General features: G+C 48.6%; 1 protein-coding gene across 1 annotated transcript in view; it reads right to left on the reverse strand.

Moving 5' to 3' along the window:
* The window catches only part of skib (v-ski avian sarcoma viral oncogene homolog b), a 30,875-nt gene extending 5,796 nt beyond the window's left edge, over positions 1–25,079 (reverse strand). Inside the window, exon 1 of the mRNA XM_080001435.1 lies at positions 23,739–25,079. Coding sequence (XP_079857561.1) covers positions 23,739–24,638 — 900 coding nt within the window. The 5' untranslated portion in view covers positions 24,639–25,079. The remainder of the gene's footprint in view (positions 1–23,738) is intronic.
* Between the last annotated feature and the right edge of the window lie 230 nt (positions 25,080–25,309).

The raw sequence follows: 25,309 nt of genomic DNA on the forward strand, positions 1-25,309 counted from the left end.
CGGCAGAAACACACCAGGCCCGCGGCGGTGTCACCCGACAAAGCTCTGAATCACTGCGGAATCGCTACGAGTCCCACGCAGCGTCCTGTGATCCAGGGCGCTCAAACGGAGCCCAAACGGAGAACAGGGTGCGGTAGATACCTGGAGGGACCGCATTAGTACTCTAGTTCCTGAGTGGGAGGGAAGTCAGGGAGCACAAGCAAGGTCGCTGGCCCGACTTCAAGACGTGAAGGGAAGTTAGTCCCCACAAAGGTAGTTAACACACACACACACACACACACACACACACCTGCATAAGTGCGTGTGCATGCAGGTGTGTGCGTGCATGCATGCGCGCGCGGGTGTGTATGTTTGTGTGCGTGTGCACATGCGGGTGTGTGTGTTAGAATGTGTCTCGCTCTGACACCATGTGCTAAGGCAGCGTACCCAAGCATCCCCGGAGCCTCAGGTCCGCACTTGCCAGGCAGAGGATGTGTGTAACTGGACCAGCACGGACCTGCCCGCGTCTCCCTGACTCACCGCCATGACACTCTGCCCGCAGGAATGACAAACACTCCCATCTCCTCCCCGACCCGTGATTCGTTAGCAGCGAGGATGCGTGAATGTGAATGGAAAACATGTGCGCGGCGTTTTGTGTGTAGTTTTGAAAACTTAATCACCGCTGGGTGTAAACACCTCAAGGTGAGAACGGATGATGAATGGCATCGAGCGCTGAGTGACAAGCTAAGGCGGCGGTAAATCATTTCTCACCTGTTTTTTTTTTCTTTTTTCGTTTTTTTGCCGCCGTGTCTCTACATGCATGTGTGGGAGTGGGAGATGGGTTCGGTTTGCTGACCCATTGTTGCGTTGTGTATATGTGTGTATACATTTGTATGCGTACAGAAAGAAAGTTCATTTGCAAGCATGTATATACAGTACGTCTTTTGCGTGTGTGTGTGTGTGTGTGTGTGTGTGTGTGTGTGTGTGTGTGTGTGTGTGTGTGTGTGTGTGTGTGTGTGTGTGTGCGTTTCTCTTTGTGGCCTTCTGGCGTGGTGAACGTGGAGGAGGTGTCGGTCAGGTCTAGCGCTGCATAGCTCAATCCCCGTGTCTCGCGGAAGAAAAAAAAAAAATCACCTTCTAGGACTTCCCTCGAACATGCCGAGACAATAAGGACAAAGGGGCGGTGAAAACCGAAACCTTCCCGATAGGTCCTGGTGCATACGGGATGCGGATATACCTTTAATGTCTATTGCTACTGTACCTGTCAAACCGGTATCCGCCTAACCGGCATGCTCACACACCCTGCGCGCTCGCACAACAAATAAAGGCGGACTCTCTGGAAGCCTCGTCCTCTGTGACTCGACCTCTCACCTGGGCCGAGGCAGGGACGCCGGCTCCTTACGAAAACCGCCGGCGCGGCGTAATCAGAGTCTGTAATTACCGACGTGGCTGTTGTTTTCCCGACAAAAGGGATGTCTGTCCGTCCATCCGTCTGGTACTATTTCTACCCTGAGGTTTTGCAGCTCCAGGAAGGCTGCGAGCGCTAGACATAATAGAATCAGAAAACAGACACTCCCAGACACCACAAGGGACCTGCTGGCTAAATCTGACACTGATCTCACAGAAGAGGAGCCACATGGGCTTTTACTCACCGCCACATCATAGACATAGCACGGCTACGCAGTCATAACACCATCCTCGCACATCCTACTGTGCCGACCAGGACGCGCCGGGGCCGGGCGACCGGATGCCCCCCCCCCCCCCCCCCCCCCCCCCGGCCCCCAACCCCCATCTCACCGAATCGGGAGAGAGAGAGAGAGAGAGAGAGAGAGAGAGAGAGAGAGAGAGAGAAAGAGAGAGAGAGAGCGCGAAGGGGAAACGGCCGACAGACAGAGAGGGAAAGAGACTTCCTCCAAGGGGTTTGCTTTGGCGGGGCCCCTGTGGGAGCCGAGCGGTGAGAGGGTTGGGAGGGGCGGGGGGCATAAAGGAAGCTCTGATGGAATGTACACTTGAGGGCCAAGTACAGCGTCCTCTTTACGACTCCATTCAAGCGCTGCCCTTTCAACCGGCCATTGTGTGATATTTTCTTTGAGGAGCTGTAATGAGGAACTAATTCAAAGCAAAACCGTGGGCTCGTCAGGTTGCGGTTGTGCGCCGGGCGGATATGCTCTTTTTTTATCATACAGTATATATATATTTTTTAAATGAGCCTTATCTGATGCGTCATGCGCGATGCCACCGGGAACCCGCCCGCGTTATCTCCACGAAGGCATAGCAGAGAACCATGGACTACGGTATACACAACAGAGACATATCAATATCTATTCAATGAGCAAAACGTTTGACCCGCTCAGATAAAGATTCGCCGATATCGTGCCAATTGGAGCGTGACGCGGCTGGAAATTATATTACACCTTATCTGGTCAACAGAGGAAATCAAAAGAGGTTATCGACGTCTGACGTAACGGGCCCAAAACGTTTCGAGGAATGCCATCACCAATGAACGCACTTATTAATGGACTAAATACATCGAGGTTCCTCCAGAATCCCTTTTACCGCTCAGGACAAACATGGGTGGGCGAGCGGCTCGCTTTGCGTAATCACTCCTTCCTGGCAGGTGTTTGAATTTTTTATGACTTTCACACTTAGCGTGGTGAGAAGCCACTCACTGTAAGCTAAAACCTCAAGCATCTGTTGTGGCCCTAAAAACTCAAATGAAATTATCCTAAAACAAAACACAGGGCCGCGCTCAGCTGGCACCGGTAAAAATAGGCGCGGCGGGAGCGGCCCAAACGTCCTTTGGGTGATCGTCACATAACACCAACGTTTACGACGACGCCGCGCGGCGATAGGAAAAGTGCACAGCAACAAGACACAACAGTTTCGTATTTCGGCCTCCCTTTCCCTCCTAAACCCCTAACTGTAATCCCCAGATCGGCATGTGCTTAGCCGGGGCGCTGTCTCTCTCAAGGGCACACCAACTGGCCCATCCTCCATGGGAAGTTAAAGACCAGCGGTGTCTTCCCGCGCGCGCTGCACGTGGGGCTGGACGTCGCGGAGATGCCGAGAGGTCCCCTCGCCGCTCCCCCTATATTAAGAAAGGACCTTCCTGCGCGTTGTGCCGGGGGCCGCCAGCGAGAGCTGCATTTATATAAAGCCCGGTGGTCACCCCCTGCAGCAACTGTTTCCCCGAAATACCCCTAAAGCCCCCTCGCTCATATTTGACAGATATGGAAGCTCTCATTTCCCCCCTTGAAATCTCGGCTAATCTTCAATTTACTGGCTCCCCGACGCGTCTAGGTCACTGTGCTGGTGCCGTTGGCTCGTGGTTGTGTGAGGGTGCATTATTTGTGGAGTTGAGCTCTACCAAGCAGTGACAGCATGGACATACTGTGCAAAGAGAGCCAGAGGGCTTGGCATAAGAACAGCATTACAGTAAAGCTGATTAGATTGTCCTAATTATCTCTGGGATTGAGACTTGACGAGGTCTGAGCTGGAGACCGGGGCCAACCGAGACGTCTTCTGTTTCCAGGGCTGGATAATATCTTTTATAGATGGACGCGGCCGTGACAGAGAGGGCAGAGGCCCTTTGGGGTCCTCTCAGCGCTCCAGGTGTAGAAAGACAATTGGAGCCGCAGAGACTGTGACGGCGCCAAAGCGGAGGAAACGGTCTCATCCTCCATTCCATTCCGTTCTTGCCGGAGCACGAAGCGTGGTGGCTGGAGCGGGGTGGGGGTCAATCAACGCAAATACAAAACACCACTAAAATAGTTTGTAGCGTGCACTTTGTTATCAATAACCACCGTCCATACGGAGCTACTAAGTGTTCTCGCTTTTTTTTTTTTTCAATTCATTTCTTAACTCCGTAATAATGGAGAATAATACGATTTTCCGTAGAGTTTTTTCTTAAATATATGTAGCTTTGATTGTGGTTTCCTTGTGATTCTTTGCGTATAACTTCAGCCTGGTAAGCTGCAGAGCTTTTTATTGCAGCACGGACGGTTGCCCCAGCGAGGTAGACGTGGAACAGATACCATTGTAGATTACATGTTATTAGTGAGAGTATGTTTGGTATGGACGTGAGTCACAGTTGTCTTTGCGAACGAAACGTGCGCGGCGAGGGATGTATTTATAGTTGCGCATAGCGCCAATTTCACTCGATGCTCGTCTGAGCCCGGCGCTGTACTATTGGAACCGGAGAATTCAACACGACACCACGAGATCCCAGGGAAGACTATATGTAGAAGCTACAGTACGCTGGGCAGGGACCAATAAGGGCAGACATGATGCATGCTCATGCCCCCCTTTTTCTCTGCGTCTCTCGCTCTCATACACACACACACACACACACACGTACACGTACACGTACACGTACACACACACACACACACACACACACACGCGCACACAGACAGACACAAAATGTCTTTATGCTTCTATTCACATTTAGCACACGTACAATGTAGAAGCAGCTGCAGTGCAAACCAGTAGGCTGGAGGGGATGAAGGTTAATGAGAGATAGAAAGAGAGAGAAAGATGGGAGAAGGAGTGAGAGAAAGAGAGAGGGGGGGGGGCGACCTACCCTTTATACTGCCGCATTATTCAGTGCTTATAAAGGCCACGCTGAATTCTTACTAACGAGGCAGTCACGCAACTTTCGAGCAAATCGTAAGTCAAACAACACATATCGTTGGGAATTTGTGAGGGAATCTGACTGGCAAGCCGAGTTTTGTTTGGGTAATTTTTCTACAAAGAAAACCTCCTTCGCTGCAATTCGGTGTCGATATTTGCAGGGGCGTGAGAGGAGAAATGAACACTCAACTTGAAAGAATGACAGCTCTGTTCTTTTTCCCTTCCCTTCACTGTACTTCTGCCATTATTATCAATGGCCAATTAGGAGATATGGTAATGTCGAAAAACAATTTATGGTCTCCAAAATAATTAATGATTTAAAATGCCTTCATAGAGCATGTCATTTCTTTTTAGGTGGCTAAATTACAAACTTCTCAGCCTAAACTGATCAAGACTTTGCATTTCGGGAGATATTGTGAGATTTGCTTGTTTTGAGTGCTTTCGCCGAAGTAAAACAAAGCTCTGTCATGTGTCTTACACCACCATATTTGCTTTGCAAACCCGATTTGATGGTCTCTAATTCGATTTTCTGCTGGTGATGTATCTTTTTCCATTTAAATTGTATTTGCTGTAGATCGTTTCTGATTGCACTGCAAAACTCTGCTTGCACGGAGCAAGGAAGGCCTTGTGCAGGCTGTCAGCATCCTCATCTTGTCCTACTGACAGCATGAACATTTGTGCGAAAAAATACACAACATTTTTTTAAATGTTTTTCTGGGTGGCCATGAACTGAGATAAGTTGAGAAAATATGACAATCTACGTATTCCCAGGGGGTAATTTAAGGAAATAATTCCATCTTAAAACTGCTATTATCAATTTGTGGTAAATGTTACCCTGCACATCTCATGTGTATTCCTTCCATGACCAAAAACATTGCTGTGGCGGGTCTACAAGCCCCAGGTCAGAGAACATTATTTTACCACTGATAAGTCCATCACTGCCAGTGCCCTGAATAGGTCGCTCTGCTCAGCTACACTACCAGTCATTAACAAACTAAAGTCCCTTCTGTGCTACAATGAGACACTAAGTCCGGTGTCTGACTGGCTGAGTTTTTATCCCCCAGATTAATGCTAATGCCATGGCAAAGAAGGCAAAAAGACGATTAAAATGTCACTGGATAACCTCTCCGCAACCCAAACAGTAAAGGCTTCAGATACACAGACCATTATATCACCCCACAGTGCCTGGTACTGGAGGCCTCCACTCCACCTCCTTCTCGGGGCAGATACGGTCTACGCTCTGGTCCGGGATAAGAGCGGGACTGGGTGACTGATGACAGGCCGGGAGGAGAACGAGCAGGACAATCGGGCCGACCGAGCCGGAGTCCGGCCCTTTGCCGTCTGAGAGATTGACAGGGCAGATGGAGAGAGAGTCTGTCTGAGACCGAGCAGAGCGGCCGCCATGTTGCCACTTGAGCACAGATCATAAAATGTCCCGACCCTACGCTGTTGTTAATGCTTTCACCATGAAAACGAAATAGTGGGTGTTTTTTATTTCATGAGGAATTAATGAAAACTACATTGCGGCATCGCTGTACCATGAGAAGCTCAATTGCTCCTTTTACTGACTTGTGAAATATATTCTTGGGTCCAGATTTTTTTGCAGGGTGAGGAGACAATACCTTTCCGTACTCCCTTCTGGCTGGGCGGTGATATGTGTGCTATTCTCCTCAACATGTTTTCATTATGAGGCCATCATTTTGGCTGTCTATTCCTCTTAGCCACCAATCGTTCAAACTGGAGCCCTTCCCCGGCATAGTTGGACAGGAACAGAAACTTTTCTCTGGCCATAGTTTATAATCACATCCGGCTGCCAACCAACATGGCCCCGGCCGTTCAACGAGGGAAACCCGTCACCAAATAACCAAATTGACACATAGCAAAGAAAATAAACCAAAACTCCTTCCGAAAAAAGGTATGCAACCAATAAGCCACCGAAGGTTGGAGCTTTCCAAATGGCAAAGCAGCTCACTGCTGGTCAGCTGAGCCGGGGCTTGCCTGTCCCGCGTGGTAAGCTGAGCCACATGACCACATACACGCCCCGAATAGCCGGCGAGGAGGGGGGCAGGTGGCAGGTTTATTTGGAAAGATGAAGATGGGATGAATACCAGTGAGAGGTTAAGAGGTGTAGGGGACAGCACTGGACAGAGGGGGGGTGGTTGGGATGGGGCCATAAAAACTCTGTGAGAGGGTGAGGTGAAGTTAGGGTCACTGCTTACTCAGGGTCCCGTGTGATGTCATTTCACAGATCTGTCCTGGGAACTGGTTAGGCGGTAATAGGCTGAACCACGGCGATAAATCCTTTCGGAAATTTATAGACACCCTTCGGGCCACCTAGACGCTGATTTACTGGTCACCGAGTTAAAAAACACAACCTCCGTTCTACCACTGTTGCTCCAATGACATTTCAAACCAATACGCGCCATTGGTGGAGAATGGAGATTTTGAGATAAAGCAGTTTTGAGGAAGAGTCATCAGATAAGGCTGAAATCCCACATGTTTATGGAAATGTAAGCAAATCCCGCTCGTAAACATTTCTCCAACTTTACGTACTAAATTGCTGCCCGGACTGAACAACCAGAGGTCTATTTGAGAGAAGTACTCATGGGCCCATTCAGAGTGACAGGAAATATTAAGAATGAGAGACTCATTCCCGGGAGCAATAATGAGCCTTGACGTATATAGATGGAATAACAGCGCCAGTAAGAAAACGAAAAAAAACAACAAAAAAAACACCAAGAGAGACCAGGACTGGGATTTTCTACAATAAATTAGGGTTCGTACACGTGTTGTGTGCCTTCCTCTGACTTAAATGTAGGAGGGCCCCGCAAAGCCAGTATGTGTATACAATAACTTTTGACAGAGATCAAATGGCAATTCACTTGTTTCTACTTGTTCAGGAATGGAAATTGGAGATAAAACACCCACAACACCCCTTTCCACAGGTCACACTTTCCATCCCTAAACATTGGGTGTTTGCCTCCTTCCTCCATGCACATGAAACAGATCTTATTACAGGAATAACTGGGTGAAAGGGACCAGGTCTGGCCGCCCGCATAAAATGAATACAAGCTTTCTAAAATGGAGGATCGAGGGGAGGGCGGACCACAGCACCTCTAGAATTTACTGCAATTTGCCGTCTGTTTCTTGACCCGAAAAATTCTTGGAAATATCTTTTTCCTGGATGATTTTATAGCACTCCTCTGAATCTGGGGCCTGTGTTTTCCTCCATAGCAACCACATAACAGTGGAGCCCGACTAAGCTCTGACTCAACAAACAGAACTCCACAAAATACCCATTTCAGCGCCAGGGTTTTCCTCTCGCCGACTTCCCTCCCAACGCCTGCCCAAGACAACTTTAAAACAGAGGCCGTATGATTGCACTGACGATGAATGGATACACATGCTGGGGTAAATCCAGGCACATATGTGCCTCGCCGCGTCGGATATATAGGGGAAGAATGGCCTCCCAGTCTCCTGCTAAGCCTCAGGTGCTTGGATAAGGCCGTATGCAGGCCACAGCACTGGGAAACGCTTTACAGTAGGGTGGGCAGCAGCTGGCTGTACCACTGCTAACCCTGGAGGTCTCAGTCTGCAGGATGAGCTCACTTAAAGCAATCGCAGGTCCCTAACACATAGGCAGAACGTTATATAAAAGTCTGTGTCCCTGTCTGTCGGTTTTCCTTTAGGATTTCCTCTAGCCATTGCAGCTGCTGAGAGACGAGCAGCAGGACTGGGATTATAGTGGAGTGTCATCCTGAGAGGAGGACACAGCGCATGTAGCAGTGTAATCCCTCTGGCCTTTCGTAGCCGGCAAATCCCTGTGACCCTGTAGGTTAAACACTGACCACAGAGAACTGACTGAAGTCACAGTCACCAGCTACAAATGCAAACTGCCGGTGTTTTGAATACAATTAGTCATATCGGGACTAGGGATGTGTGTGATTAGGCAATTAAACGTTGCTGCCCTCGCTAGTGGGAACCAGAAATACTAGTTGGTTGGTTACATTTATTATGTGCAATGTTCATAATGCACGGCGCAAAGTGCCACACATTTCAGCGGCATTTAAAGGGGACCTAAGATGCTCCTTTTCAAGTTAATATAGGTCTCTGAGGTTTTTTGCTGAAAATACCACTCGTATTATGCATTCTAACCATTCTAACATGCACAAAAGATTTGTGCTGGTCTGTAAAGCCAACAAAGCAGTTTGCAGCGGTGCTTGTTATTTCTCCAGACGGGGGCGGAGTTACTCAGATGGAGGGTGGTTCCAATTCTACTGAGGCACCAAGTGATGTAGGAAGGGATCACAAATCTGAACGGCTTGTTTCACCACATGTTTTCTGAAAACAGACAGCCACAACAAACTGACTGGGTTGTCTTATTTCACAGTTTGTGGGTTAGTAGGCCCATCAGAGACCTAAATGTATGTGCACAAGCAGTGAAAAAGTGAGTTTTTCATAATAAAATATGATTTGGTTCTTGAAGAATGTGATTATCGGTTTCCAATGTCTCTTATAATAAACGCAATATTTTTTCATGTGTTTTCTTACTTTTAGACGACTACTGTAGTCTAAGTCATTAGGAAGTGGTGAGGAACATCCCTAATCAGAACGACCCAGATAAGGCAGCAGTAGGCCTTCTGCAGTCTTTATGTCTTCCGTTCCAGTGTTTAAATCTAGTCTAAATTGGTTTTGAAGTCCCATTCTATGAATTGATTGGACTCACGAAGTGAAAAGAGAAAGTTACTGGAAAGAGATCAGAGAAGCTCTTCTCCTCCCACCACCTGCACTTGAATCATACTCATCACTTAGCACGACAGCACAGGATATAGTTTGCTGCTCTCTGATTGGTGAACAGTCAACCTTCTTGTCTTGACTAGTTAAGGCCATTCCTACGAAAACAGGACATGTCTGCTAAACTGTAACTTAAGACAACAGTGCACTAGTATAAAGTTTCAGCTGCTGTCAAGCAGCTGTTAGTGCTGTTGCCGCGTGCGGTTGCAGTCGCTCTTACAGGCTTTTCATAGACTTTACCCTTGCAAAAACATAGAATCATGCAAAATTATCCTTTATTTGTTGCATGTGAGGTCATTGCAAAAGGGCATGGTTGGCTGCCAAATTCTCCCTTTCCCTCTCTCCGTCTCTGTTCCTGTCTCGCTCTCCCTGTCTCCCTCGCAGTGAGCAGAGGAGTATGCCACAGGGAGGGGAGGCCCTGCACAGGAACTCAATAATAACTTTCAGCAGTCTAGCCAGGAGGCTGGAAGCCCAGACTGCGGCTGTTCCCTCCTGTCTCCGTCCCTCCCTCCGCACAGCCCCCACGCTCCTCCCCGCACCCTCCTCCTTCCGGACTGTGTCTGCTCCACAGGACTGATGCATTCTGCAGACAGTCCAGCACTCTTAAAGAGACACAGGCCCACATTTTTATCCCCTGAATCACTGCAGTGGATGGAACCACAAACTGCAAGCAAGAGTTCCTTTATTCTCCCAGCCCTCGCTACTCAGGCACCAGTGCTTTTATTTCCCTCCACTCCTTGCACTTGAAGCTCAAGTGACTTTGACACGACACAAAACGTGACGGAATAAACAGGCTCAACTATGTTAAGAAGCACTCAGTGAATCTTTGGCCACGTTCTTACACTGCGGCAGCCCGTCGGGAGTCTTTGATGCTTTCTTCAAAAAGCCAGAGAGGGGCTTGTCAAGTGCAATCAGTGGTTTTGGCCATGAAAATATATTTGATGCCATTATCATGATAATTATTGGGGACACTCCAATGAACCCAATAAAAAAAAAAGAAAGATCTTGGAGCCAAACTGCACTGTGGGTGTTGTGCTGCGGGGCTTGTGTTTTTATCTTGTTTTATGATGTATGCAAAGGTCCCTCACCCAAACCAGGATCTGGATCTAGGTTACAGCCCCCACCTTTCTCTCATCACCCTAAGCATGGGCTGCATCACAATCTCACCAGTGCCCATCTGTACATCACACACACTGAAAAGCACACACACATTTTCCTAACCTAAAGCCAGGTCTGTTTCCTGTGTCAACACTACCTCTTGAATCTTGAATCTTGACCTGCTAACAGACTCTTAAATACATGCCTACATTATTATTATTATTATTATTATTATTATTATTATTATTATTATTATTATTATTATTATTATTGTTGTTGTTATTGTTATTACTATTATTATTTTATCAAAGAGTGTAAGACTGACTGGTCCACAATGGACAGCAGGAAAATTATAAAAAATTTAACAGAGTTGAATGACACAGAAACCTACAAGGGCGTGCCTGCCAAACAAACTCTCATTCATGGGCTGTCAGCACTTTTCTTCTCTAGATAATAAAAAGTGTGAGAGAATGCAAAGGGTCTGGAAATACAATCCAAGACAGACAAGAGAAAGAGGTCAACCTAATTCTAATTGATATAGCGTTCATAATAACGCTATTAAAATTGATTATATAAGCACAGGGATAAGAGGGGGAAACTTCATCACCGTGGAGTAATTCTGAAACAACAACACGAAAGAACATTTTGAACTGAGCCCCAGACACCTTCGAAACACAAACATTTTTTTTATGGTCTGAGGGGTTAACATATCTTCACTGCGTTACAAAAGATGGAGGCTCGATGGGAGCTACCAGTGCCAGAGTCAGCAGAGCAGCTCCGTCCCGTCAAATGATTCTGGAAAACCAATAATCGGAGAATCCAGCCTCAAATGGACCAGAGAATTTGAATTTAGGCTCTTAAATCTGCAGAGGAGACATCCAGGAGCACATCGCTACGACTCGGAAAGTCGGAAAGTCCCCGTTTTCGCAGCGCTGTTTTTCCACTTATTTCAAATTGGGATAGCAAAAATCAAGCCATCTGACTCTCATGGTTGTATTTTGTCAAATGAAACAACTGTGGTCTTATAAAACAACTAACTGTTTATTACTCAGTGGTGTGCAGAGGGCTATGGGAGGGTGACGCATACCCAAACAACACCGAAACTATTGAATCATCGGTGTCTATGCAGCCACATAATTCTGCACCATCTGTGAGACTCAGTTCTGATGTTCCACAGGCGGAGGGCGACGGTTTAATGATGGAGAGCACACACACACACACACACACACACACACATCGCTGTACGAGGCTGTTCATAAAGAAATCGAGGCGGATCACCGTAAAGACGGCGTTTTAGTAAAAGCAAAACAAAAAAAAAAAAGGTATATTTACAGCGGCATTCAAATGTTTCACACAGGCACGCTCTCCTTTGCCCCCGAACTCTGAATCAACCATCACCTCCCTTCACCTTCCAGGGCAGATTGAAGGAAGGAAAAAAGGCAATGAACTTCTGACCTGTCATTCAGACTGTGGGGGGAAGCTCTGCAGCTTGGGGGCAACTGGAGTCCACCATCTACTAAGTCTCTCCATCCCCTCCATGTCTCACCCTACCATCCCATAAACCCCCCCCAGTGTAAAAAAAAAAAAAAAAAAAAAACCCTCCCTGCTCCCCTTTTTATGGTTGCCAGATGGCGGGGAGGCCTTCTTGCCTCTGGACTTGCCTCTCCTGTCTAGTAAAACCAGTTGACCTCGGCAACATAAAAAACTGGCATCTATGAAAAGGCTTGGAACAAAACACACAAACATCCTGCCACCGAAAACAATCAACGCCGTCTCATTCACCAGAGAGGCATTTTACAAGACAGCGGGGAGAAAGACGGAGAAAAAACGAAATTAACAGGGGGAACAGAGAGAGAAAGAGAAAGCGCATGAGAGAGGGAGGGAGAGAGAGCGAGAGAGAGAGAGAGAACAGCATGTAATGGATATGTAACCCAGCAATGCGGTGTTGCAGTCCAGATGTAGTGACTACACCCAGGTACATATTTTTCTTTTATGTGAGGAGGTTTTATTTGCGTGCCTTGGGTGTGAGCACAGGACTTTGGCAGCCTCCAAACTCCAAACTCCATGAGAAACGGAGAAACAAAACAAACAGATCCTGTCTGCATGTGGATCGAAGCTGATCCACGAAAAAAAACCCAAGTCTGGCCTGCGGTTCACAACATTCTGTTCCAGAACTGACTTCACCGAAAGCAAACACTCCCGGGCCCCAGTCCGCCTCGGCCACTGGGGCAGGAATCCGAGAGACGGTTTAGATTTCGCCTCCGTTAACGAATCCCTCATTATCCAGTTTTGTTTTTTTTTTGTTTGTTTTTGTTTTCTGGGGGGTTGTATCACTTCCCCCGATCGGTGCCTTTCGCATGATGTGGATGAAACATGGTGAAGTCTGAGCGCCGTCCCGGGGCGTCCATCACAGTATTGCGCGGGGTTTCGGGTTGATCACAAGTTTGCAAGCTTCCCAAGTTTAGTGGAGCCGGAGAGGGTTAAAAGGGCAGGCATAATAAACTCTTTATAAGAACGCAGGTCCAATCAATGGATTCCTTTTTACTGCAAATCAATTAAAGTGATTATCTGCTCCTCCAATAACAACTGCCCCCCACCACCCCCTCCTCCCCCACCCCCATGCCCACCCCTCCCATGCAACTTACCTCAAACGCCCCTCCTTTATTTGTTCTACTAGTTGGAAACTAACATTTATGTCCCCGCAATTCAACCTGACCTCCAGGCAACCCTGGGCATGACTGCCTAAGCCATTAGTGTAGCTGCGACTGGGGGTTATTAGTGTGATAAAAGTTTACTGTCCCTCCAGCCACTCTACCCGGCTGCTGTTTAACACCTCTGGAGGAAAAGGAGTGTATGGGACCTTTCACACCGATCCACATTGGCTGGGAGGCATTTTTGCTCAATAGGCCAATATACGATCGCAGCTTGGAGATTTAGCGAGTAACAGCGAAATGTTTATTCAACGTCTGAACTCACCGGATCCGATCACCGGGTTAAAAGTAAGACGCAAGAAAAAAAAAAAAAAAAAAAAAAAAGAAAAGGCAAGAACCGAGCCGAGCGAAAACCCTACGCATACCTGTCTGTGGATCAGGCCAAGTGGGCTTGATAAATTAGCCTTGAATGAGTCTGCGAGGTTGGTTCAGTGAAAATGTGTAGACGGGAGGTTCTAGGGGCGGTCGTCTGCGCTATGTTTTCTCTTGCGAGGCAGGAGTTGTGGGCAGCCGAGCTAACTGCAGCCTCAGCAATTCTCCCCATATTCTCTAGTTTCAAGCCAAGAGCGAGAACAAAGGCGGCACGCTAAGCTGCTGCAGAGGTAATGAGGACAGCGGCATGCAGCACATCGGCGTGTGTGCCCTCGATAACCAGCGCCACTGCTGCGATCCATGATGGAGTCCTGTTGGACGGCGCAAAATCAAAAAAAAAAATCCATGCAGCCATTCCCAGCATTCTGCCTGGTCTACCCACAGACTGACTGCAGCCCACCCATTTTACACTGCAGCTCTGTGCACCACAAAATGGAAACCACAGCGCGGCTGGAGTTTGCTCGAAAAGACAACTAGACACTAAATTCTAAAACTGCGTCCTTGGACCGCGGATATTTTAAGCATAGAAACAAACAGGGCACGCCGACACCGCATGTTCACCATCATAATTATTGCGATAATTACAAAATAGACCAAACTGCTAAAAAATATATATTTTTTACTTTTCTTGGAGTTCCAATAATTAGCAATAGCGTGAATAATTCATGAGAAGCAAATGTTCATGGCAAACTTAAAACAAACTGATTTCAAATGAGAATTGCAGATCTGCCGTATAGATTATATTTTGAATTGCAAACACCGAAAAGCGCAAGAGAGCTGAGCCGCAGAGGAAGGAAGGAAAAAGACACCGCAGGGCGAAGAATCCTGGAAAACTGCATTATTATTTTGGGGAATCCTAATTAATTTTTAAGGACACGCCCTCGTGCGAGGGGCTTCCAAGGTCATCTGCAACCTCCAACTCATCAGTTTGAATCAATAAGGTTATGTACAAAGTCTAGTTTTTAATTGTGTTAAAGTGTTCATTTAGATAATTACCAAGTTGACATTTAATTAAATTATGCATAGTAGTCTTAAGAAAGGGGAAAAGCAATGGACTGTATTCTACACCCTGGTGTGCAATACATAATGAACAGCTCGTGCCCTGTCCTCCCACTACGTTTAAAGCGTTAAAATGTTGATGGTCAAAGCCTTTGTCATAAATATAATTAAGTATATTGGATTCAATACATACGTATCTAATAAAAGCCACCAGTGAATACATGAAATGCTATGAAAGGAAATGCCTAAGCAATACTTGCTATGCAGCGCGACATGGTGTTGAGAAGCAAGAACTTTGAACGTGCGTATGTGTGTATTTAAATGTATTGTGTAAAATATTCCAAAAGTATAATCAATGACACTGACACAGGAACAAATAGAGCAATGCAAGTTAGTTACTGATTATCAAATAACCGATTCAAGTGTTAAAGTGCGGCGCGGAAAAAAAAAAAAAAAAGTCTTCAATTTCGAAGTAACATGAATTTCATGGAAAAGCTGGTTTGGCGTCTCTGGACTCTGAGCTGTTTGAATGCTGCTATGTGCCAGTCCCACCCCATTAAGGCAGAGCCCTGCACATCATGTGTTTCCACTTTACCGATAGGGTGGAAATGACCTCAACGCAGTAAAAGATGACAGGGGTGCTAGCACTGTTCACCAGATGTGAGCGGAGGGAAAGAGAAGGGAGGGTGGGAGGGTGGGAGGGAGGGAGGGAGGGAGGGAGGGAGGGAGGGAGGGAGAGAGAAAACCATTCGCCTGAAGAATTTACTGCAAACCCCCGAGGAGCCCTATGATTGAGGGTTCAAGTCGAGTTCCAGAGGTTTCTGGTGTATCTCAGCAGCACTGGCCTGGACGGAAAGAGCAGCACACCCATATAGGCACATGCGCATGGCCGTATATACACAAACACACACACACACACACACACACACGCACGCGCCCACACACACACACACACACACACACTTACACCCAAAAACCTCAGTGTCACTCGGAGCTCGGCTGCACCTGCCCGGCAAACAAAACCCACTTCCTCCCACTGTGACCGGCCAAGCCCCTTTATCCCATTTGGTGCAGCCTGCACCGCAACAAAGGAAGAGAAATTAAGGAGCTGCTCTGATGATAGGGCGACTAATCTCATATGAGAGACTCATTCTATCTGCACGCTGTACAGTACGGCAGCTGAAAGCGGGAGAATTAATTACGGACACTGGGAGACGGAGAGTTTTTTTTTTTTTGTTTTTTTTTGAGAAGAGGAGTCCACCGCCACAATGCACCGTCGTTACCCCTGGAATAATTCATACATTCCATATGGAACACTAACCGTCCAGCGCTCTCTCCCAAACTGATCCAAGGATACAAAATCAGGAGGAACCCCGTTTTTTTCCCCCTCTAATACGTCGTTTATTTACGTCAATGGAAGATGTTAAAATGGAGACATTCCTTCCAACGCTAATTCCTGATGATTTATTTTTCTGCGGCGATACTGTCCTCGGCTTGCCGAGGACTGTCAAAGGTCACATCTTCTACCTTCAAGGGGAATACATACCGCTCACTCCGCGGCAGACTAAGCTGTCGGTGCCAAAAGGGGAGGTGATTAACCAGTTTTTTGGTGATAATCTGAAAAGCAGCTTGGCTCTTTTTAAGTGTGTGCGCGCGCGCACGTGCGTGCATGCGCGCGTGTGCTAACCTCTACCCCCTGACGGTGGCCAACTCCTGCCTTAAGACACAGGGCTTATAATAGTCTCCTCATTATGGGATAAAAGGCCACCCTGTGCTACGGCTCTATTTCAGGGCATTGCCGTCTGTGTCTGCGGCTGGAAATAAAGCCAGACGCCTGTCAGTGCTGCGAGCGCAGGGAGCGCCGCATGGCACAAGGCAACCCTTCTACTATTAGACACCTGCACGGGGGGCTGGTGGAGCAGCCGTGCCCCCATTTATACGGCTGTCTCTCTGGATGCGGGCTCTACTTATCCTCGCACAGTTAGACAGAGGACGAGCAGGAGGCTGGAGGTGGAGTGGGTGTGCGGGGCGGGCGGGGGGCTTTTCAGAAATACGTGAGGGTTTTCCAATGCGAACGCTGTTGTGGAAAAACGGTGACCATAACAGAAGTTGGTAAATGGTAATAGTGAACAAATAATTCCAACCCCCCGCCCTCCCCCGCCCCGTTCCCCAACTCCTGGTGCAGTGGAGACCACTAGGACAGCTGTGCTGAATTCATTTGATACGGGTGCCTGCTGACAATGCTGCATTGCCCCGTCTCTGTGAGGAAGCATGTCGAACTCCGCTGAGGAGCACATAGGGGCTTGCTGCTTTTCACCGGCGCACAATGGCTCCTCCGCTACAACCCAAAAGCTTTGACCCCGGCGAGGAGGAGGGAGGGAGAGCGGAGAGAGATGACCATGTCGGGGGAGATGGCGGACTCAATGTCTTGCTCTGAAGAGACGGGGCCGGACGGGCGCGACTGGGTTGTGTTTTCGTACCGAATGTCCCAGAGGCAAGAGTGGATACGTATGATTGGGAGGCATCCCTAAAAGCACACAACAAAGAGGACGGAGCGAGAGACAGAGATAGAGAGAGAGAGAGAGAGAGAGAGACAGAGAGACAGAGAGACAGAGAGAGAGAGAGAGAGAGAGAGACAGAGAGACAGAGAGACAGAGAGACAGAGAGACAGAGAGAGAGAGCGGGGGATACATAAATGACAATGCCACTTGCAGCTTCATTCAGCGGGCTCTCGAAAAAGAACCAGCCTGGAGATGGAGATAGAGATGGAGGCTTATTAGGTCATACTGACACACAATCAGCATGTCTCTCATTCTCTTCCCCCTCTCCCTCCATCCATCCATCTATCCATCCATCCATCTATGCATTCATCTATCCATCCATCCATCCGACCATCTATCTATCTATCCATCCATCTATCTATTCATCCAGCCATCCATCCATCTATCTATCTATCCATCTATTCATCCAGCCATCCATCCATCTATCTATTCATCCAGCCATCCATATATCTATCCATCCATCCATCTATTTAATGTCTGATGATGGTGAGGTTTCGTAGGAAGGGGGATTTTCATCTCTCCAAAACGAGACGCTCAGACCCTCGGAGTCGCTTCTCGAAAGCCACGCTTGTACATGTGTGCGGTGGCTGTATGTAGGCCAGTCTGAATGCAGACTGAAACAGCATGTGCTCACTGTAGTGGAGGTAGGGATCTAAGTATAATGTGGGGTGAGGGGAGAGGACAGCAGGAGATGGGTGGAGGAGGGAGGCGTGCGCGCCGCATGCATGTGTCCTACAGGGCTGAGGGGGCGTTAAGTGGAGGAGCTCAATGCCGGTGCTTGGGGAGAGGAGGTGCCAGAGTAGGAGGTCTCGGTGATGGAGAGGAGGATGCTGGAGGCTGCCGACCCGTGGACTGGGTAGATGCAGGTCGAAGGTGGAGGTGGAGGAGAAGCGGGAGGGGAGGGCTTCTCCCGTTCGTTATGGAGGTCACCCAGAAAGAGGGCGAGGTGTCTGTGCCGTAAGAGGTCTGCGCTGTGGGAAGGTGTGTGTGTGTGTGTGTGTGTGTGTGCGCGCGCGCGCGCAGTTGGTTTACCGCGTGCGCGTGTACTCATGTGCGTGCATGTGAAGCTCTGGCACGCTTCTCTCAGCCCACCAGCAAGAGAGCACGAAGTTCTTATTTAGCACAGGAAGAGCAGCTCTGCTTAGCAACCGCAGCCGCCCTCCAATCACAAGCACACGGAGAAGACTCCAGCCGAGGACGACTTCTTCCCGACGGTGTGCCTTGTCTGAGAAAGGCCTCGGAACATCGGGAGTGCGCGCGCGCGCACGTGCAAGTGCACTCTCAGACAGGCACGAAATACGTCCATCGTGAAAACTGAGCGATCATCCAAATGATGCTTTGAGTTATGTCAGCAGCCAATAAACACAGAGCCTCTGTTCTTCTACCAGGGTGCCTTTCCACTCTCTGTCTGTGTGTCTGTCTGTCTGGCTGCCCATCTGTCTTTTTCTCTCTTCTGAACTAACCAGAGAGTTCAAAATTAATCTAAACCAACATAATCCTAAAATAAATTATGCATATCCCGGAGAGCAAGAAAGAGGTGTAAATCCATGAAAACATTCATTCTCCTCTTCCGCAGCCACACACAGCAAATTGACACTGCACCAGTTGCAACTGGAGCGATAGCAGCCTGTTTGCGAGCTATTAGCCATCAAACTGGAGGCACGTACAAGATTTGGAACAAATGCTGTCTGAACACTGAGCAGTCTGTTTGGTTTAGCTGCGTGAGCTAATCCTCCTGATAGCTTTGGAGGTGGTTGGTGGGCGGAATGTAGGCGAGAGCAGCATGCCGATTTGTCATATGGCACCAGCAGGGGCCTACTTCTGCTCCGACTGGAGCTCTATTAGCGCATTTCCAATGTGGTCTGTCAGTTATGAAGCTTATAACTGAAGGTAATTACAAAAAAAGAAAAGAAACATGTGAATAATACTGCGGTATAAATGCAGTTCCTGTATTTCCGCCCTTAGATATCTGATCGCCCCAAAACCGAATTAGACTTATTTGTCTTATCCTGTTGGTTTCTCTATCGTTATATTTATTATTACAGACGCTACACTAAATTCTGGTTTTATTTTCTAAATTATTGGTAATAATCGTTAATAGACAGTTAAGAAAGATGTGAGTAGGCTCGCGGAATGCGGGGAAGAATGGCACGTCACGGCGGGCGATGTGCGTTGACCGACATTCGGTCGGCACGAACCTCTCTCTGTTTAAAGATGCCGCCTGGAACAGATGAGGGTTTAAATGTGGACTCCGTCTCTGCGTTCCAGGAGTGATGTAGGATTATCAGACTTTTAAACCCCCCCGACTGCGGCAGCTTTAGTAACTCAGCCATCAGCAGATGCAGACTCCGGGATTTCCTGTCTCCACACCAGATGGGCTTGACTGTTAATCACAGAGCGGGAAATCAGGAGGTGATCGAAGAGGAATTGATGATGATTGTGGTACAACACAAACCCAACACAGGCATCTGCTCTGCGCCGACTGACTGATTGACTGAAGTCACAGCCAGATCGCACACCCCCCCCCCCCCCACCCCCTCCACCCCCCGTCTCATCATCGCTGATCAACACTAATCATACTCTTTTTTTTCCCCCTCCTCTACGCTCGCGCCACAACAAATGTTTTTACGCGTTTGTGTCGGGGGCCGGGTGACATCGACAAAACTGCTTTTGCAATATGTTCTGCGAGGATATTTTGGTGACGACTATTGCCGCTATGTTATATTAGTGATATGGATATTATCACCAAGAACAAGCAGGTAGAGGCATCGATCAGAATGCCTTGAACAGTCTTTGAAGTTCAGGGAATTGCATTACTCTACGGTAACGCAGCCTTAATGACAACTTTTAGCCAAAATCCCTGGCAATATCTGATTTATTATCTCAAAATCGGTATATAGAATCGATAAATATATAGATATATCGCCCATCCCTGATTTGTACTGCAGCACAAGTATTTCCCTTTTTTCAGAGTTTGTCTGTGGTTCATGACATGGCGAAACTGCACCGCGCATGGATTCACCATGAAGCTGGTGGTTGGAGACCCACCCACGCACCACCAAAGGAAACAAGGCCTTTAACAAAGAGATGGCCGCACTCCTCGGCCTGTGAAAGGGACGGCCTCCGAACAAAGGAGGCGGCAGGTCTTTAGCACACATCACCCATGACAGGACCCCAGCTGACTGTCTTTTAACACAGGGTCACCCCCGGGGGAATTGAGGGCACAACCTTTGGGAGCTGCAGACGCCCCTCTCTCCGCTGACACGCCGCCCGGCTCAGGCCAAGCCCCTCAGTCTGAGAGTCCCTCTGGAGATGAGGTGGTGGCCTCCTGAGAAGCCGGGTGCAGCGGGGAGACGCGAGGAGCGGCTGAGCTGCACTTTGCAGCCGCGTCGAGAAGTCCAGACGAATATTCCCAATCTGAATCAAGATGGGTCAGTCCGGCGTGTATTGAGGTGTCGTTGAGTAGGTTCGGGTAGCTGGGACGGTTTGGGCAATGGAGGGTCTGGGCAGACAGGGCCATTAAGGGCCAGAGGGATGCAGCATGCGAGATGCAGGGCTTCCTAGAGGTCAGCAGACAGATGGGAATGGAAATGAGCCGGCGGTGAGCTCATTTTAATCTCGCCTGCCCAGCTGATCCAGGCATTATACATGCCTGCTTACATGCAAACATACTCAGATACCGACTACGCACGGTCCTGAATAGTTTCAGATGCCTCAGAGAAAAACACAGAGAAACATATTTGTTCACTCAACGGCCATTAGAAGAAAGGAAAAGCGACCTTTTGCATCTTGTTTTGAACATTGGTTTGATTGGTTTGGTTGGAGGTTTGAGGCTAATTTGATTGTGTGAACAGAATAATAGGATGAGAAAGGGCATAAATTGGCCTCAGTTGAACGACTTTAATATCCATTCCATTAAGGAAGGCCTGCATAGCTCTCCAGAGCCCTCTCTCATTCTCCACTCTGTCAGTTGATTGATTACAATCCTTTTTAGGATTTTTTTTTTTTTTGCTATACTTAATACTCGGGCGTGTTTGACCACGTATGACAAAAAAAAGGGGATTTTGCAAGTCCAATGCAATTTCTTGAAGATTTCCATTTTAATTTAGAAGGTTAAGATTTGCATTATTATTGGCTATTGAAAATAAAGTTTGCCAATTCATCTGAACTCATTTTAAAACACAAAGTTTCAAACTGTCTCAATCTTTCAAGTTCATTCCTGAAGCGCTGTTTCCATTTCGGCATGGTGCTTTTCTTTTGCGTCATCCTGAATTTGATCATTATGTTTGTATTTTACCAACTGTATGTCCCTGTATTCTTCATCAGACAGCCATCTGGCTAGTGGACACAAGGGCAAGTGATTGGATGGTGTGAAATGAATGGGGGTGGGTTGGGTCTTTGGAGAGAGGTCAGGGGTCATGGCCCTCTGACAACACATGTCAAGACCTGGCTCACACCGCCTGCATCTTCTGAATGAGAGTCTGCAGCCTCCTCTCCACAATCTGCCCTCATCTGCACAGTAGGCACAGGCTAAATGACCAAAAGCAGGTTTGCATTCAAAACACACAATAGTCCATTGGTCTCATTCACCCCCTGATTCAAGCGTCTGCTTTTACACACAGGCCGCAACGTTGAACAAAACCAACTGACTACTGAGTTTTAAATTCATGCAATGAACACATTTTCAAAAAAGATGGGGAGATCACAATAAAATGCTAGTTTTAACTGGGGAACTGCACATTTCAAACAGTTGGGCAAAATGAAGAAGCCCAGCCCATTAATCTTCCCGGCAGTGTGCACTGGCTGTGGAACAACAGCACAGACCACAACATACAGCAAGTAGGAGTCTAGACAAATGGTCAAGGCCCAGGAGGAGGCTGCGGAGGTTCCCTTTGATTAATAAAAGCTTGACATTAGAGCGTGCGACTGAGGCAGACTGATAACGTTGAGTTTTTGTTTCTGAGGTAAGCCGAGCCCAGGATGTTCTGCGAGCTGTCCTATCCGGCCTTTCAGTGGCTCGCCTTGTCAGGCTGATGTATGGGAGAGCACTGGTGAGTGGCTCCCTAAGGACCAGGCCTGTCTGCTAACTGGGACATGACTGACAGTGAACCACAGCAGACACACACCACCACACCATACCACACCACCCCCCCCCCCCCCCCCCACACACACACACACTGCCAGACTGTCAGCACAACACTCACCATTTTGGAAAATATGAAACATGCACAGCCATAAGACATAAGCCACAGGTGCAAGGGATTTTCTCGCAGACCCATATTTTAGCAGTCTACACAGATTTTGTCGTTTTCCACAATATTTTCCCAGCAACACAAAGTAAATCTGATCTCAACATAAATTATGGGAAACAGGTGACAGGCCTGAATATGCCTTTTTTTAAATTATCTATTACAATACATTGACAGTTACCCATAGGCAGTATATATATATATATATATAAATATAGAGGGTAGAGAGGGCGGGTAGACCAGAAGCAGCGTCTCTCACATCATCATAATTTTGCGCCGTCTCTGAGACAGCAGACAGAACAACAGCAGAACAACACATCGTGTGAAAAAAATATTTTGCAGAGCAGATTTTTTTTCCCCGAGACTATCAAAGTGACGGAGGTGTCCCTTATGAGACACAGTCTGGCTTAGGCCCTGAATGGAGCAGCACCATGGTGACACATAGATGTCCACTCATTAGCAGAGTCCCACACAACAGCTGCTGTGTGACAAAGTAACAGCCACCTTGTCTACTGGTCTTTTGTCCACACTAAATGTCTCACATAAAGCCAGGGAGGCGACATGAACATGCACCCTGAGTGTGTATACACTCACACCGAAACCCAGCCGCCCAAACCGCCAACTGACAAGACGGAGACGGACAGACAGACAGACAGACATGAGAACACCTTATCCTACCCTGACCAGTCACAACCTTGTCTCACACATATCTTGAAATGCAAAGCCTCATTAAAGTCTTATCCTCTAACGCACCTTGTGGCCTCATAATGGATTCCTCTCTCTCTCTCTCTCTCTCTCTCTCTCTCTCTGCTAGCTCGCTCCCACAAATAAAACATCACCTAGGCTCCATTTATTATAATGCAGATGCTCTTGGATAACCCCTGAAGGGGCTTCTGGACCACTGAACTACACAGTAAACCAGGCCAGGAGGGAGTTCCCAGGAGGGTTTAGCTGATGGTTAGAGGCTTTCCTGCAACTTCAAAAATTAATGAGACAAGTGACAGATTCCCAAAGTGTTCTGCAGAGCTGGACTCGAGCATTTGTGACTCGGAAACAAACCAACTGGTTACAGCTCACGTTGAAAAATTATGAAGTGTATGTATGTAACTGTTTTTTTTTACATTCCCAATACATAATTAAAGAAAAAAAACTGTGCACAGAATTGCGTGAGGGAAGTGAGGGATGTAAAGTGTGTGTGTGTGTGTGTGTGTGTGTGTGTGTGTGTGTGTGTGTGTGTGTGTGTGTGTGTGTGTGTGTGTGTGTATGTGTTGGGGTGGGGGGGGGGTTGCAGTGTGAGATTGCATTGGTCTCAAGTTGTTGTTTTTTTTTTTCAACACACTTACTCTGCAAGATTTCCTGGAAAGCTTGCTCGCCAGGTCAAATTTCTCTTTAATTTCTTGGAGCAGCTGCTCCAGGACACTCTTCTCCTCCTTCTTGGCGCCGTAGTCCGGGTCCAGCAGCACGTAGGCCCGCCAGTTGGCCGAGTCAAAGCCCCAGTGCACCGTCCGGTTCTCCAGCCTCTTGTGGCTGTGCACCACGAACTTGTGCGGCGGGTACATGAGTCTGCAGTCCATGCACTGGATGCACGCTGCGCCGGGGCTGGTGTACAGCTCCGGCACGAACAGCCCTTTGCACCGGCCGAAGCACTCGTGGTAGACCTTGAAGCTGCCCTCGGTCCTCTCCAGCTCCAGGGCGGACAGCTCCTTGTTGCAGTGCGGGGGGAAGGTCCCGCCGTAGATGAGCGCGTTGCACAGGCGCTCGGCGTCCGTCTGGGTGATGAGCCCGCAGGACGGCGCGGAGAAGGGCAGGATGCCCACCACCTTGAGGATCTCCAGCTGGTCCGCCGTGCACCGGGAGCAGTAGATGTGCAGGTCGTCGCACACCGAGTTGATCTGCTGCAGCGAGAAGTCCCGCAGGACGCTGTTGAGGATCTGCGGCAGGCACAGCCGCTTCTCGCCGCCCACCACGAAGCAGGAGATGGGCTCCCGCTCCAGGACGGTCTCGCAGCGCTCCGTGGAGCGGTCGGACGGGATGAAGAGCGGACCCGACATCACCGGCGGCGTCTGGGCGGGCGGGCCGAGCATCACCTCGGCCGGCTTCCCGTCCTTCCCGAACAGCACGTCCTGGTGGTGCCACCGCGCCGAGAACGCAGCCGGTCCGCCCAGGGAGCGCATGGAGCTCAGGTGGAACTGCTTCAGAGTTTGCTGAAGTCCGGGATGGGGCTGGAAGCTCACAGCCTCCATGGCGCTCTGCTTTCTGTCGTCCCTTCTTTTATCCGGGGAGAGCGGGGGGGGAGACAGGGAGTTGACGCGGATTTGGGGAACTCTTCTCCGATCACTTTTGGTTCAAAAAAAAAAAAGTCAAACTCAGCAGAGGCGGCGGCGCTCCACGTCCATGGCGCTTCTGGGGAATGTCTCCATTCAGGAGGTGGTGGGTGGTTGGGGGGGGGGGGAGAACAGGACGATCCACGCGTTTTCCCCCCAAAAAAAACACCAAAAAACAGAAAGGAGCCGCCGATCGAAATCAAAGTCCAGAAAAAGTGCGGAACTCGAACGTAATTCGGGTTCTCCCGCGACGAAGTTCCCGGATAACGTCCGTTCGAGCGCGTCCCGAAACTAGCCCGAGTTATCCCGTCTTCCCCTGCCCCTGCAGTCTGGCGGACTGTCTGTCTCTCTCTCTCGCTCTCTCCCTCCCTCGGTGTGCGGAGCTCCGTCTCTCTCTCTCTCGCTCTCTCTCTCTCTCTCTCTCCCTCCCTCCCTCCCTCCCTCTCTCTGTTTGTTTGTGTCTGGTTCAGTCATTGAATCCCGGCCAGGAATGTGACTGACTCCCCGGGCTGGCTGTTCCCTCCACCCGGCCCTGCCTCCCTCCGCTACATGGCAGCTGCAAAAGCAGGGGGTGGGTGTGTGGGGGGGGG

This window comes from Zeus faber (genome assembly GCF_960531495.2).
Source record: "Zeus faber genome assembly, chromosome: 5".
Lineage (NCBI taxonomy): Eukaryota > Metazoa > Chordata > Actinopteri > Zeiformes > Zeidae > Zeus > Zeus faber.